At 43.7% G+C, this 15,000-nt stretch overlaps 1 protein-coding gene across 1 annotated transcript in view; it reads right to left on the reverse strand.

The window, feature by feature from the left end:
- Window positions 1–636: 636 nt before the first annotated feature.
- nptnb (neuroplastin b) overlaps window positions 637–15,000 on the reverse strand; it is a 44,548-nt gene continuing 30,184 nt past the window's right edge. The window contains 5 exon segments of the mRNA XM_012814718.3: window positions 637–1,923; window positions 3,455–3,532; window positions 3,975–3,996; window positions 10,161–10,434; window positions 12,656–12,789. Coding sequence (XP_012670172.3) covers window positions 3,475–3,532; window positions 3,975–3,996; window positions 10,161–10,434; window positions 12,656–12,789 — 488 coding nt within the window. The 3' untranslated portion in view covers window positions 637–1,923; window positions 3,455–3,474.

Raw genomic sequence — 15,000 nt, forward strand, 5'->3', positions numbered from 1 at the left:
GAGTCAGAGAGCGAGTGTGAGTGAGTGTATGATGGTTGTGTGTGTGTGTGTGTGTGTGTGTGTGTGTGTGTGTGTGTGTGTGTGTGTGAGTGTATGATGGTTGTGTGTGTGTGTGAGTGAGTGTATGATGGTTGTGTGGGTGGGTGGGTGGGTGGATATGTTTGTACAGTACATGTCATTAATGAGCTGCATGGGGAATTGACAAGGATCGGTCTTGAATGAAACTGAAGAAGCTCAGACCAGGAGTCAACACACAGGCAGCACATGGTCGTTCATGGTTGCAACAGATTGTGTGTGTGTGTGTGTGTGTGTGTGTGTGTGTGTGTGTGTGTGTGTGTGTGTGTGTGTGTGTGTGTACATGCGTAGGCAAGATCCTTGTGTGGATGTGTTTGTATGTGTGGAGGTTAGAGGTTGTGTGTGTGTGTGTGTGTGTGTGTGTGTGTGCGTGTTTGGGAGGAGCGGAATAGTAACAGGTTTTTGTGTGTGGATGTGGGTGGGTTGGTGAGCAGGGTTATGTGTAAAAAATGCAAACATGTTTGTTTTGAATGAAGTGTATGACAATATGCACTTTACATAGCAAGCCTGATCCTCATTGCTATTTTGTTCTGAAAAAAACGAATGCTGAAAGAGACTGTGTTTGGTCTTATTTTGGAACTTTTATTCCGAAAACAAAAACAAACAAACAAAAAAAAGAAAAGATTGGTCGCACATATTAATCCAGTGGCTCGATACTGTTAGCACCACCCAGTCCTAGCCATCACATAGGTCCATTGGCAGTCTGACTTTCACACGTACACACACACACACACACACACACACGCACATCTTATACTTAGCCATGCAGCTACCACTCTGTGTATTGCACTGTACCACCTTTTCAATGACACTCCCTCCCCCATCCCTCCCACCCCTGCAATAAAGCTCTGGTACCCCAACAGCCTCCAATACCCCACCCAAACTCCCCAATGGTCCATCGTATTGTCAGTAGATCTATCTCAAATATATATTGCATAGGGTTATGGCCATGCTGTACAAGAATGCTTCGTTGACTAAAAAATAAAAATCGGATGGATTACATTGAGAAATATAAAATGATATTTGATTTAGTTTTTTTTTTTTACAGATATGCTATATAATATTGGAACACTTACAGCGCAACATATATATACGACATCTACTCAAGAGAAAAAAAATATGTAACATTTAACCGGCATTTTCTCTATCACGTACATGGTTAAATACTGTTCTGACCTCTCCTGCCGGGCCTGTGCATTCCAACTGATTAAAATGATCTCTTTACACTCACACACATCCATATTATATAATATTTCTCATATATCTCATATATCATTCAAAGATAAACTGCACATATAATTTCTATATTATTAATTTTTCTATATTTTTATTTCCCCATTTGGAAATTTTCATTAGAAAAGCATAAACCCTTTACTCGGATGCAAAACACACAGAGAAGAAAGCATAGAAATGAAAAATATGTGAACTCTGAACACCTCTCTGATATTGCATGCATTTGAGACGATATGTAGATAAGAAAACGAGGGGGGGGGTAGGGGGACTAAATACGGATCACCGTAAGTCTGATGAAATGATAAAAATAATCACGAGCAACATCGATAGCACATGGGAGAAAGAGAAAACAGAAAAAACAATGTGTACACCTTTTCCAAAAGGATTTGAGTCACCTGGGTCCACGTATCTGTTGACAAAAGACTGAATAAGGCATGCTTAAGACAGTCATGGAGTTCTTTTCTGCCAGTGTTGTGCTGTTTTTGTTTTCTCTCGCTTCTTTTTTTTTTTGTAGTTAGTAGTTTGTTTTCTCCGAACGAGATGTGCTTCATTAAAAACCACCAGGACGTCCTCCTCCCAGATACCTTCACATGGTCACGATATGCAGTCACTCATCTGTGAAAAAAACATACGGTCAGGGGGTTACTGAACTGATTAGGCTGATTACGCTTGAAAATCCTCCAGCTCCTTGGCACTCGAGGCTACTGCATGTGCTTGTCACCAAAAAAGCTCTAAATTAAATCATCAAAGGGCTGTATGACTAAAAACCCTAAATAGTTTTCAAGCTCCCTTTCTTTAAAGACAGACAGAACAGATGAAGTACAGAACACGTCTCAGTCACAGGCTATCATTAGTGACAGTGTTAATACCAGCTGTCCTGGCACCGGCGTTCTTCTTTTTATGATGTACTGAAATTAGTATCTCTGCTCTGCCATTCATTCTGCAGTTAACATACGGGAAAGGAGGAGATAGAGACAGAAAAAAAAAAAAAATCTAATTCCCAATGAAGACTGCTTGTCAAAATCCATTGTGTAGAGTTCTTGACTGCTGGAGCCATTCTATGTGCTGGTTTTGTATTTTTTGGAGAACTGAAGCTAATAAGGGTTGTTTGCTTTGAGCTTCATCATTCCTGTTCCGTTTTGCTGCTTCAGTGGCTACATACACCTTTAATGGTTCCGTCAAACATAGCATCTCAAGGCATTTGATGAAGTACAGGATGACCATACAAATACAAAAGAAGATTTGTTTCTTGATTGCTCTTTCCACATTCCCCAATCCAAGCCTGCTAGTAGTCAAATCAGCTCGACGATAGATCGGCGGAAAGCTATCCTGTCTAACCTTGAGTTGGCGTTCTTTATCTCTGTAGGTAGTAATATTACTCATCGTATCGCTACCACAATGAACACATTTCGTGTTCACCCCAGGCACTATGCCAGTGAACTCACCAACACATGGTGATCCTGAGTTTCACATCTGGTATGTCAATACAGAGCTGCATATCAGATTTGTGTCTTTTCTGCCGTACAGAGTTCTTCTGTCTGGCTTTGTCAGCCGCCTATTACTGTGGCACGAGGGTAATTAATGGATACGTTTCTGTTGCTGATCACGGATTGATGGAGCACAATGATAATTACACTGAATTAGCTCCATTCAGACTCGGATCATGGAGTGCCAACACATGGATGTGGAGCTCAATTATCGCAGACTCAGCTGCCTGACTATTTAAATCAGAACGTTTGACGAAACATCTGGATCTTTATTCAGTCCTCTTTGGGAAGCACCCAGCAGCTCTAAGTGTCAGAGTGGGCCCTTTGAATGGTGGTATCCAAAGTGGGATATGGGGGGGGGGGGGGTGTCAATTAACATTCAACATTTTGGTTAATATTAATATTTATTAATATTAATATCAAATTCATCACCATGCCTTAAAGGATGAGCAACACTTTGTAGCTATTGTGTGTGTATGACAGTTAAGTTTTTATTGAACTCAATTTTATAAATAGCCCTGTTATTAACATTAGTAAACAGCTATAAGCTGAACCATGATAGTACTTATAGTATACTTATAGTGCCACAAGGAGTGACGAGGTGCTGTTTGTAACGCAGTGGAGCGTAATGGTAACACAAAGATGGTGATAATCCTCACCTCAGGATTGGTCTGTCAGCTCAGTTTGTGTTCCTTTGTCTCACTTTTTTGTCTTTGTGGTTGTTTGTGGAATTCTTCCTGAGAGGAAAACAACAACAGACGCATTGCATTGTCAGAGGGGGGGAGATGGAAGTAACCAATGAGGGTAGCTGATATTGCTGACGGGACATCAAAGTAACCAATGGGGGTAGCTGATATTGCTGACGGGACATCAAAGTAAACAGTGGGGATAGCTGATATTGAGCGTAATTGCTGATGGTATAGAGGTGTATTGATTTATCCTAGTATACAAAACAAGACCGTGCCTCTCATTTAATAGGATATGGATCAGCACATTCAGTTCATGGTGTAAACATTCAAAAGGTGAACTTGGTGTAATGTGCTGTATGCCAATACTTCAATATATACGTACACAGATATGTGTCAGTTTACTTTAATGTGGTTGATTGTGTATGGGTGTTCACTACATCCTAATACAGGGATAATTCACAGCTATTTAAATGGAAGAAAATGGTCTTACATTGGTCCAACTGGTTCATCATCTGTGTCAGGGTTCAAGATGCCGAGGAAGACAAAGAGGAAAACAAAACCGCATTAGACAACCTAACACACACATTTACACACACACACGCCATTCCATATTAGCCTTTCATAATTAGACTCACCTAGAGACAGAATTGCAATTATGTTTAGAGTTCCCATTCAGTTTGTGTGTTACAAATATGCTGAATGACGTAGAATGAAATGTTATATGGTTATAATGTTGTATGGTTTAATCAAGCTCTGTGTGGCATGCTTCACCAGAAACACTGAACATGCTAAAAACGGGAAGAGCGATGTGTGGAGTCGATTCACATTTTACATTCTTATCATCAACATTTCTTATCATGGTATGTCACAGGTATTCCAAACGACCTCAGAGACCTGAAGTTAAAACATAAGGTAATATTTTGGTTTGGTATTGTTCAGTGGTGTCACAATAGTTCCACAATGGATCTCCAGTTTGGGACTTGCTGCCACAGCTATCATGTAGGTAGTTGCCATTACAGAGAGGGTATTTTACATGGTGTTCAGAAAAGTGAAGCGATCGCTAATCTCACTGTCTCATAAATAATCCCACACGCTATCAGCAGTAACAACAACCACCCTGCTTTCTTGAATATTAAAATCCCATTATCATTGCATCTTTAACCTTTAAAGAAGATTCTGTGGGAACCTTTTTTGTTTAGAAGTATATTCTCTATATTTACTAAACAAGATCTGGTAACCATGTGTTTGAGTATATGAGATATGGTAACTGTGTGTTTGAGTAAAAGTATAATTTAGCCCAGAGAGAGAGAGAGCAGGAGGTTAGGCAGATGATGGCACAACTATCTGGATGATTTTGCCAGAGGAATATTATCGAGGGAATGACATTGATGTTTTCTGTGAATGCTCTGGTTTTCAGGCGACCTAGTAGCAAGCATGTTTTCATATCAGTAGGTGCTTTCACAGAATTAGGCTTCCGGTGTCGTTTACACTATAAGAGTGTCGCAACATAAGAAGTCTTATAAGAAGTGTTGGCAAGAAGGATGAGCGTCCTCACACGGCCATCGTGGAAACAATGTGATCTGTTGTATGAATACTGTGTATCATTTCTGTTCTCCCGGAAACTTCCCTGGTCTTTTCTACTACATTTTCTACCGAGTTTCTCCTACAGCGTGGAAACAATGTGATCCGTTGTATGAGCCCATCCTATAAACAGAGTGTGTCTCATTTCTGTTCTTCGGGAAACTTGTCTGGTCTATTTTCTACTACATTTCCTACTGAATTTCACCTACATTGTGGCGTTGTCGTCAGGGTTTCTAACTCTGGGACGCAAACAGTATAGGACTGATGAAGGGAAACTTAAACAGCCGGCATAGGGCATTTCATCTCATTATAACAGTCAATGCAAACACAGAGGGGGGGGAGGGGATCTTCAATCCAAAGACATTGCCCATGTGTAGACTAATGAATAATGTTTAGGCCTTAAGGCTTCTAGTTTCCATCGAAAATAGAATCCCACTCATATTCCATTCAAATCACGTGCCAGTATTTGAGATATCTTCTTATACAGTATACGAGATTGTGGAAAAAATAAATTGAAGGGGGAAGGGGAGGGGGGCACACAAAAGAACAAGACACAAAAGACAGCATGCATGCGGTTAAGTAGATAGAGGCCATGAGCTCTCATCAGGAGTGTGACACACAGCTGGTTTAAAGCTCAGCTGAAAGACATGAACACACACACACACACACACCCGGGATAATAACAATAATGCAGATAAAGGTTTGCTTTGAGAATCAGCAAATTATAATCATAATCAACTATACTATATACTGTATATATTTTATTTTTATATATATATATATACACACTACTAATGATAGTTTAATTTGAGTGTCTGACCTACAAGAAAAACACACTGACCCAAATTACTGGGTATTCCTTGAAAATGTGAACATCATTCAAATTTACAAAAACAGACGTGTGTGTGTGTGTGTTTTAGAGTGTTTTAATATTTATACATATACTGTAGCATTTAAAAGAGTGGTAGCAACTTCCACTATGCTAATAGTATAGATAAAGATCTTTGGATATTTAATGTTTCAGGGCACATCACTAGGGCTGAGTACTAGTCTTCACATTGCACACCATTGCAGTGACAGACATTGCAAAAGAATAGATGTAATGTAGTTAGATGCAAATCCTGGTGCACTGTCAAATCTGAGCTCAGCACATGAAGTATGACTCAGAGACTAATAGGTTCAGACCTATAGGTCTCTGAGTCACGTGCACACAGCCCAATCTGGCACAGCGATTGGGTGACTTAGTATAGCTGTGTAGTGCAGTGGCGTGTCCTCATCACAGATTCTGATGATATTACAGAGGCAGATGTAAGCTAGGTTACCTTAATCTACCCTTCCCCCTACCTTCTTTCTCTCGCCTGCAAATCCTGCTGAACCACAAGGGGTTTTTTAGAGCGACGTAATGTTTTCGTGCATAACAGCCAACACACACACATACACATAAACACAGGCCTTGCATTTGTGAATAGCCATGCTTCAGTTAATTTCTTGTGCATCGTTGCCATTGCATAACATTACACGCCATTCAGACACGCACTCGTAGGTTAGAGCACAGAAATACAGACACATTTCAGACATGAACGATAAGATAAACTTCAGAGGTGTGCGGTAGACAACACCAAGTGTCTAAGACGCTATATTTTAAAATCCTTAAGCAGCTCGTCTGAAAGTGTTCAGCGCTCAGTTTCATTTGGGTTTTGTTTTAGTTTTGTCCAGTTCACCTTTGGGTGAAATTGGCACAAAACCCCCTAAGACACAAAGGCGAAGAACACATTCCATCCGACTGAGCAGTACATTTAAATACACAAATCTGCTCTTTTGAGAACTGTGCCAAATCAGATCAGGAAACGAACTGAAAGGACCTCCTCAAAGGACAGGAAGGAGACAGAGAGAGGCAGAAGTGTTGGACTAATGAAGAGACTAACTAAACAACATGGGAAGGCTTGTCACCAATACCTGTGAATAATGAATATGAGACAACTATGCCATGACGGCACATGTTGTAGAATAAATATGTAAGATAAGTGGAGAAATATCAAAATCACTGGATTGACAGGTATCTGATTCATGGTCTGGATGGACTGCAGAAAACAGATAAAAGCTGATTTAAAAAAAGAAAATCTGTAGACATGCAAGTGCACTCACTTACCACCCATTATGAATATGGTGCCATTGGGGGGGGGGGAGAGGCGGGGGAAAGAAGTGATAATAATAATAATAAGTAATAAATCCCCCAGATCTCATTTCTGTGATCTTATCCCTCTTCCCTGATCCTAAAACATTCGTACAGCACAAGCCTTTTCCATAGGACATTATGTTCCCTATAGCTCTGCTAGAGCCACAGTTGGAGGCTCATGACATACGGAAGGTAGGTAAAGAATGTGTGCATGTTGTGAATCAATTCATCTGAATTTAGTACTCTTTCTTTGCACTACAAGTGAACATAGATGTTTTGTATAAAACTGAGCATGGTTTACCAACATCAGTTCCAGGAAAAATAAGGAAAAATCGACTGAGAGAGCACAAACGCGTTTTAAAGCACAAACGCTTTTGTGGTCCGATATCTGTAGTGCTTCATTAACAAAGGAAGAAAGCCCTGTTCCAAGTCAACCTTATTACACAACTCTACCAAAGGCTGACCATGTCCTCAAGACATATGACAGAACCACTATACATCAGCAGGAGCATTTATTTATTTATTTTGGCTGGATTTTGGCCTTGCACGACTCGAATTTGAACCAGGAAAAAAAAAAAACATACTTGAATCACACATTTCATGCAAGCAGTTAGGGGAAGTGTTATTCAACATATCCAGTTATTTTCTGAGTGCATAAATAGATGCTGGAACAGCACCTGGGGAGAAAAAACACTGCCGGGCTGGACTGTACTTACCTGATTTAGAAATGACGGGGTGGGGGGGGGGGGGGTAGGGGCAGTTAGAGTTGAACTAAAATCTGCTGGTTATCCTTAAAAGACTGTTGGGGAAGAGCTCAACAGTGGACGGATAGATAAACCCTACACAGTGTTGAGGAATTAGGAGGAGCAGACAGGAAAGGGATTATTTGGGAGTTTGTATCTTTTTTTTTAAGGTATGGAATACAACGCTAGGAAAAATACCAAACAACATCAATGTGTGCAGGAATATGGTGATTACGTAAAAAAATGTACGAGGTCAAAATGTCAAAAAGACCATTTAATGCAATATTTTGCCTAATAATGAATTCAAACTTTATTAGGCTTTACATATGGTCTGTGTTGCATTTTTACAAATGAACTGCTTTTTTTGGGCATATTGCATTACTGGTGAATGCATACATGACCAAATGGGCTCAGTGATAATCATGATGATGATGATCAACATAATCATCATCAATGAATAATATCTTTTAGTAAGCCATTTAAGGATAATTTTTTTCTTCTAACAGCATCCTCTAATTGATCCACGTCATATACCACACTTTGCCAAACAAAAATATGAAAACAAATGCAGCATCCGTGCCATATCCTTAAATACCTCAGTATAACCGTAATCACCTTTCACGCAGCCTTAATTTAATCTGCGAGAGAGACCAAAGTGTCCACTGGCAGTACTACTTGTGCAAGAGAGGGGCTGCGAACTCATTTAAAGGTTAACGGCAAACCCCAGTGTGGCTGCGAGATGCCCTCGTGAGCGGCGGTAAAGGTCAAATTAGCATGCGTCCACGGGGCGCGCATGGCAGCTGTCTGAGTCAAGGTGGTTCCTCCAGTGAGGAGCGAGGAGCTCTCTGCCTGCCGCAGCATGGATGCGCTGGAAGACGGGCGGTGGGATGTGGGACTCTCCTCTTACAGAGTGTCGGTCAATCAAGGGCACCCTTACACCTCGCGTGAACAAAGTACCAATAATACAAATGTACAAACATTTATAATAATGTACAAATATGTTCACTAGTAATGTAAAGCCTTAAGATTACCGTTATCTATGTCAAGTGGAAACGTGATTTTCCCTATGGAGTTCACTTCCACGTTCGCACCAGGAGACACTTCAAATGTTCTCAGTCATCTTAATTTTCCTCTAGGCCTTGCGATGCTCATTGGTGTTTATAAAGGGTTTTACATTTCTCTTTAGTCTGTGGGTATGTAGCAGAAGGACATTTTATCATCTCTGAATCCATGCAGATAGATGCAGTTCTATTCCCTTACAAAAGAATCAGTGTGTAGTATCTTTTGAGGAGTGGGAGAGAGGGCAGTGGGCAGAGGTCTGGATAGCCTTTAGGGTGTATTTGCATTTGCACCGTCCATCCTCCCATGAATATTCAGGTAAATGGCCCCTTTAGTCATAGTGCAGTGACCTTCCTTCCGGGGCGCTCGCCATGGTAGAAAACCCTCCAGGTTTCCCCTTCAGAGGATTACATTATTGATGGCTTTTCACCTTCACGACAAGGCAAATTATCTGCTACCTGAGCTGATGGCTATCTTCCCTTCCAGCTGGACGGGGCAGGCTACTCCGCGGGTGGTCAAAGTTGTAATTATAGCTCAATTATCTGTCACTTTGCCAGAGAGCGACAGTGTTTAAACAACACTCAAGAGGCCTCGTGCAGTCTGTGTGATGAGCTCACTCCTGTTGACAAGACAGGCTCAACCCCTCTTCAAAGACAGTTCAGAGACTCGTTGAGAAGAAACACTGTTCCCCTTCTGTTCGCATCCATTGTTGAAAGGCGACCGCGCTTCACCGCGCTTTCATAGTAAATTTGATTGCACATTCAATTGAAGGACCCAAGGCCTGACAATAAAGCTTCTGTTTCATCTGAAGATTTAAACATGCACCTACTGATACAGCTGGCATTTATTAGAATTGATTCCTTTGACACGGCTCTTATTACATCAAGCAGCTGTTAGAACTGATTTATCTGACATGGCTGTGGACAGGAGTGCGATCTGTGCCAAAGGAATTTCTTTTTTTGGCAACATCTGTACATTTAAAGGCCAGTTGGCAGCCGACTGCATCTTGTCAAAGGTTATAAAGCAACCAAAATGGTTTGCCAACAACTATACGTTTTAAAGTGCAAACAGCACATTTTACAAGCACAAATAAGTGGCACCGGTCTACTTAGCTTACCATCAGGCACCTCGTCAGGCTTCTTGCGTTTCTCGTAAACGACGATGATGACGACCAGGATGAGGATCTCGGCGAGCACCCCCAGGAAGGGCCAGAGCGGGGCCAGGTGGCTGCGGACCCGCAGGACAGATGGCGAGGACTTGTGCCCGATGATGTTGGAGGCGTTGCACTGGTATTGGCCGGGGTCTGTGGCGATGTCCAGGTTGATGACGTTGAGCTCCGTGTAGCTGTTTCTGGACGTGACGAAGAAGCGGCCGGACGAGTTGTCAATGTTCTGGGGATGGACGGGGGAAAGGTGAGGTGACGTTTTAAGAACCCAGGATGCATGAAAGGGTTTAGATATATGCAAATATACAATAAAGATAAAACTAAAATCAAACTTCTTCAGAATTACAGTTGCAGGACTAGAACTATTTGTATTTGACAGATTTCCACTGCACATTCTTGCACTTGATCTAGTATGACTTCTCATTGCAGTTGAGATTTAATATAAATGAAATGAAAATGATTGCTGACCGAACAGACAAGCATGCTCTTTGAAGAAGTGTTTAATGTCTGTATGGAGATATTTGGGTTGCCATAATAAGGAGAAATATTATATGATTTTAGCACATACAAGTTATGCTTCCTGACTTCCATGAAGTGGCTTTTGGGTGGACAGCAGACAGACACCTACCACCCAGGACAGACAGACAGACAGACAGACAGACACCTACCACCCAGGACAACAGACAGACACCTACCACCCAGGACAGACAGACAGACACCACCCAGGAGAACAGACAGACAGACAGACAGACAGACAGACAGACAGACACCTACCACCCAGGACAGACAGACAGACAGACAGACATCTACCACCCAGGACAGACAGACAGACAGACAGACACCCAGGACAGACAGACAGACAGACATCTACCACCCAGGACAGACAGACACCTACCACCCAGGACAACAGACAGACAGACAGACAGACACCTACAACCCAGGACAGACAGAAAGACACCTACCACCCAGGACAGACAGACAGACAGACAGTACAGACAGACAGACAGAAGACAGCACAGACACCTAAAACCCAGGACAACAGACAGACACCTACGCACCGCAGGACAGACAGACACCTACCACCCAGGACAGACAGACCAGACAGACCACCTACACCGCAGGACAACCAGACAGACAGACAGACACCTACCCACCCAGGACCAGACAGACAGACACGACAGACACCCTACGCACCCCAGGACAGACAGACAGACAGACAGACCAGATCACCTACCACCCAGGACAACCAGACAGACAGACAGACAGACACCTACCACCAGGACAGACAGACAGACCAGACAGACACCTACCACGCCAGGACAGAGCAGACAGACAGAGCAGACAGACACCTACCACTCAGGACAACAGACAGACAGACTCGACAGACAGACAGACCGCCTACACCCAGGACAGACAGACAGGCACCTACCACCCACGGACAGACGACAGACAGACATCTACCACCCAGGACAGACAGACAGAACCTACCCCAACAACAGAGAACAACAGACAGACAGACAGACACCTACCACCCAGGACAGACAGACAGACAGACATCTACCACCCAGGACAGACAGACAGACACCTACCACCCAGGACAGACAGACAGACATCTACCACCCAGGACAGACAGACAGCATCTACCACCCAGGACAGACAGACAGACACCTACCACCCAGGACAGACAGACAGACAGACATCTACCACCCAGGACAACAGACAGACAGACAGACACCTACCACCCAGGACAGACAGACAGACAGACATCTACCACCCAGGACAGACAGACAGACACCTACCACCCAGGACAGACAGACAGACATCTACCACCCAGGACAGACAGACAGACAGGACAGACAGACAGACAGACAGACAGACAGACATCTACCACCCAGGAGAACAGACAGACAGACAGACACCTACCACCCAGGACAACAGACAGACAGACAGACAGACACCTACCACCCAGGACAGACAGACAGACAGACACCCAGGACAACAACAGACAGACAGACACCCAGGACAGACAGACAGACAGACACCTACCACCCAGGACAGACAGACAGACAGACACCTACCACACAGGAGAACAGACAGACAGACAGACATCTACCACCCAGGACAGACGACAGACAGACAGACACCCAGGACAACAGACAGACAGACACCTACCACCCAGGAGAGACAGACATCTACCACCCAGGACAGACAGACAGACATCTACCACCCAGGACAGACAGACAGACAGACATCTACCACCCAGGACAGACAGACAGACAGACAGACACCTACCACCCAGGACAGACAGACAGACAGACACCTACCACCCAGGACAGACGACAGACAGACACCCAGGACAACAGACAGACAGACAGACACCCAGGACAACAGACAGACAGACAGACAGACACCCAGGACAACAGACAGACAGACAGACAGACACCTACCACCCAGGTATCGGCGACCTTTTTCCTCCAGATCCACACGGGGAAAGGGAAGCCCACAGACTTGCAGTAGAGCATGGCGTTCTCTCCCTCCTTCTTGTTCTCGCTGCGCTTGTGGCCAGTGATGAGAGGGGCAGCTAGGGGAAGACAGGAAGGACAAACTTACTCGAAGGTCATCGTCAATGATTATGTGCTCAGTGTTATATATCACTGACCACATAACCGGATCAGACAGTTAAACAGTTGTGCACTGCAACATGCGTACTTTGCACATTTAATGTATATTGTTGTGCGAATTCACTAGTCTTTGCACATTTAATGTATATTGTGCGAGTGAACTAGTCTTTGCACATTTAATGTATATTGTGCGAGTGAACTAGTCTTTGCACATTTAATGTATATTGTGCGAGTGCACTAGTCTTTGCACATTTAATGTATATTGTGCGAGTGCACTTGTCTTTTCCCCTTAGCTAGCATTAGCAAACATTAGACTGGACTTGACTTGACTAGCATGAGCAAACAATACATTCCTGTATTACAAATAAACAAAATCCAAAAGTCCCAAAATCCAAAAGTCTTCTTTTTTCCCTTTTTCCCGTGCCTGTCAAAGACTTCATTTCACAGCATGTCTCTTTAGTATAATTCTTTGGTCGTTTTATTTTTTGGATAGTTGGCTAATCATTTAGATAGGGCAGGTTTTCCTTTGCAACATTGTAATATTTTTGAATTATATTTCACAATTTCTTAAAATTGGTTGGAGTTCAGTAGATGGTTTTACTCTGAAAAAAAATGCATGCCGTCAGTGTTGAGTTTTCCAGTAATGCCAATGAATTTGAGCTATTCAGCCGTTCTGACCGCACACAGAACTATACGTATAATCCCCCAGTGCCTGATTGAATTTCCTTGAGAGGTGATATCCCCTTGGGAAAGCCTCCCAAATTAAATGAATGGATTTGATTCCTCTGTTGGGGCCATTGATGCAGGCAGGGTGTGGGAGCAGGGTGGAGTGCTGCGCTGCGGTTTGCTGCGATGCGCTGCAGGGTAATTAGCTTGATATCTTTGGCGTAGTTAAACCGAAGCTCACGTGCGGCTCTGGACTACCCGGCTGCCCACGCACGTGTGTGCAGCATTGAGTCATCCCTGTCTGTTTCGACTGTGCCGTGAGAGACTAAGGACTGTCGCTCAAACCCACACCACCATCACCACCCACGCTCCACGAGAGACGCCGAGTGGGGAGAGTGTGTGTGTGTGTGTGTGTGTGTGTGTGGGGGGGGGGGGGGTAACAGCAGACAGGAATATTCACTCCTTCTAACTCCACGCTGCAGTAGCCTGATAGCTGCTGCTGCTGCTGCTGCCTTTTGCTAATCCCTGAAAATTACGGTAATTCCTTCCATGCAATTAAGCAGGATAAGGGGGCAGCCCGCAGAGAGTGCTCTCACTAGCTGCAGCAGGCGGAAGGGGGGGGGGCAGGGAGTGTGGAGGTGGGGGTGGGGGGGGGGGGGGGCAGGGAGTGTGGAGTGGGGGTGGGGCAGTGACCGTGGGGGGGGGGGGGGGGTGGGAGGAGGGGTCAGGCAAGGCCTCTGGTGGGCAATGACATCATCCATCTGTGATTACGGAGCACACGTGCCCGCCTAGGGAGGGCTTGTGTGTGTGCGTGCGTACATGCATATGTATGTGTGTGTGTGTGTGTGTGTGTGTGTGTGTGTGTGTGTGCGTGCGTGCGTAAAACGGCATTATCCCTAACACACATCACCTCTGACTCGACAGTAATCCAGCCGTCCTTTTAGCCTAGCATCACACAAACAGACAGTATTGTCTCCATTACACAACCACACACACACACACACTCTCTCACACTCTCTTTTCAGGCACTTTCCCAGTGCTGATCCTGCATGAGTGTTGGTGAGTGTGTGTGTGTGTGTGTGTGTGTGTGTGTGTGTGTGTGTGTGTGTGTGTGTGTGTGTGTGTGTGTGTGTGTGTGTGTGTGCGATGCAGAGCTAGAGTAAATAAGATTAACCTATCTACTGACTCACATGTGGAAGAATCTATTGCTTTTCTTGAGCCGTAAACCTCAGTTTCACCCAAAAAAATTATATACAGAAAAATAGACTGCCACTGTATATTACGTCATTGTTTTGTATTTAGAAACGTAACGAACCATGTTATAAGTGAACATGCAATCCTAAACATGCAGTTGCTCAAACTACTAAACAACAAAACACATAGAAAACACACAGAATAGATATGAAATGATAAAAAACTGATAAAAATATCAGACAGGCGCGCCCTTAAAGCCGCGGCTGCTAAGGACAGATTATGATGGCGGACGATAAAGTGCATGCTATTAG

This window comes from Clupea harengus, unplaced genomic scaffold, assembly GCF_900700415.2.
Source record: "Clupea harengus unplaced genomic scaffold, Ch_v2.0.2, whole genome shotgun sequence".
Classification (NCBI taxonomy): Eukaryota; Metazoa; Chordata; class Actinopteri; order Clupeiformes; family Clupeidae; genus Clupea; species Clupea harengus.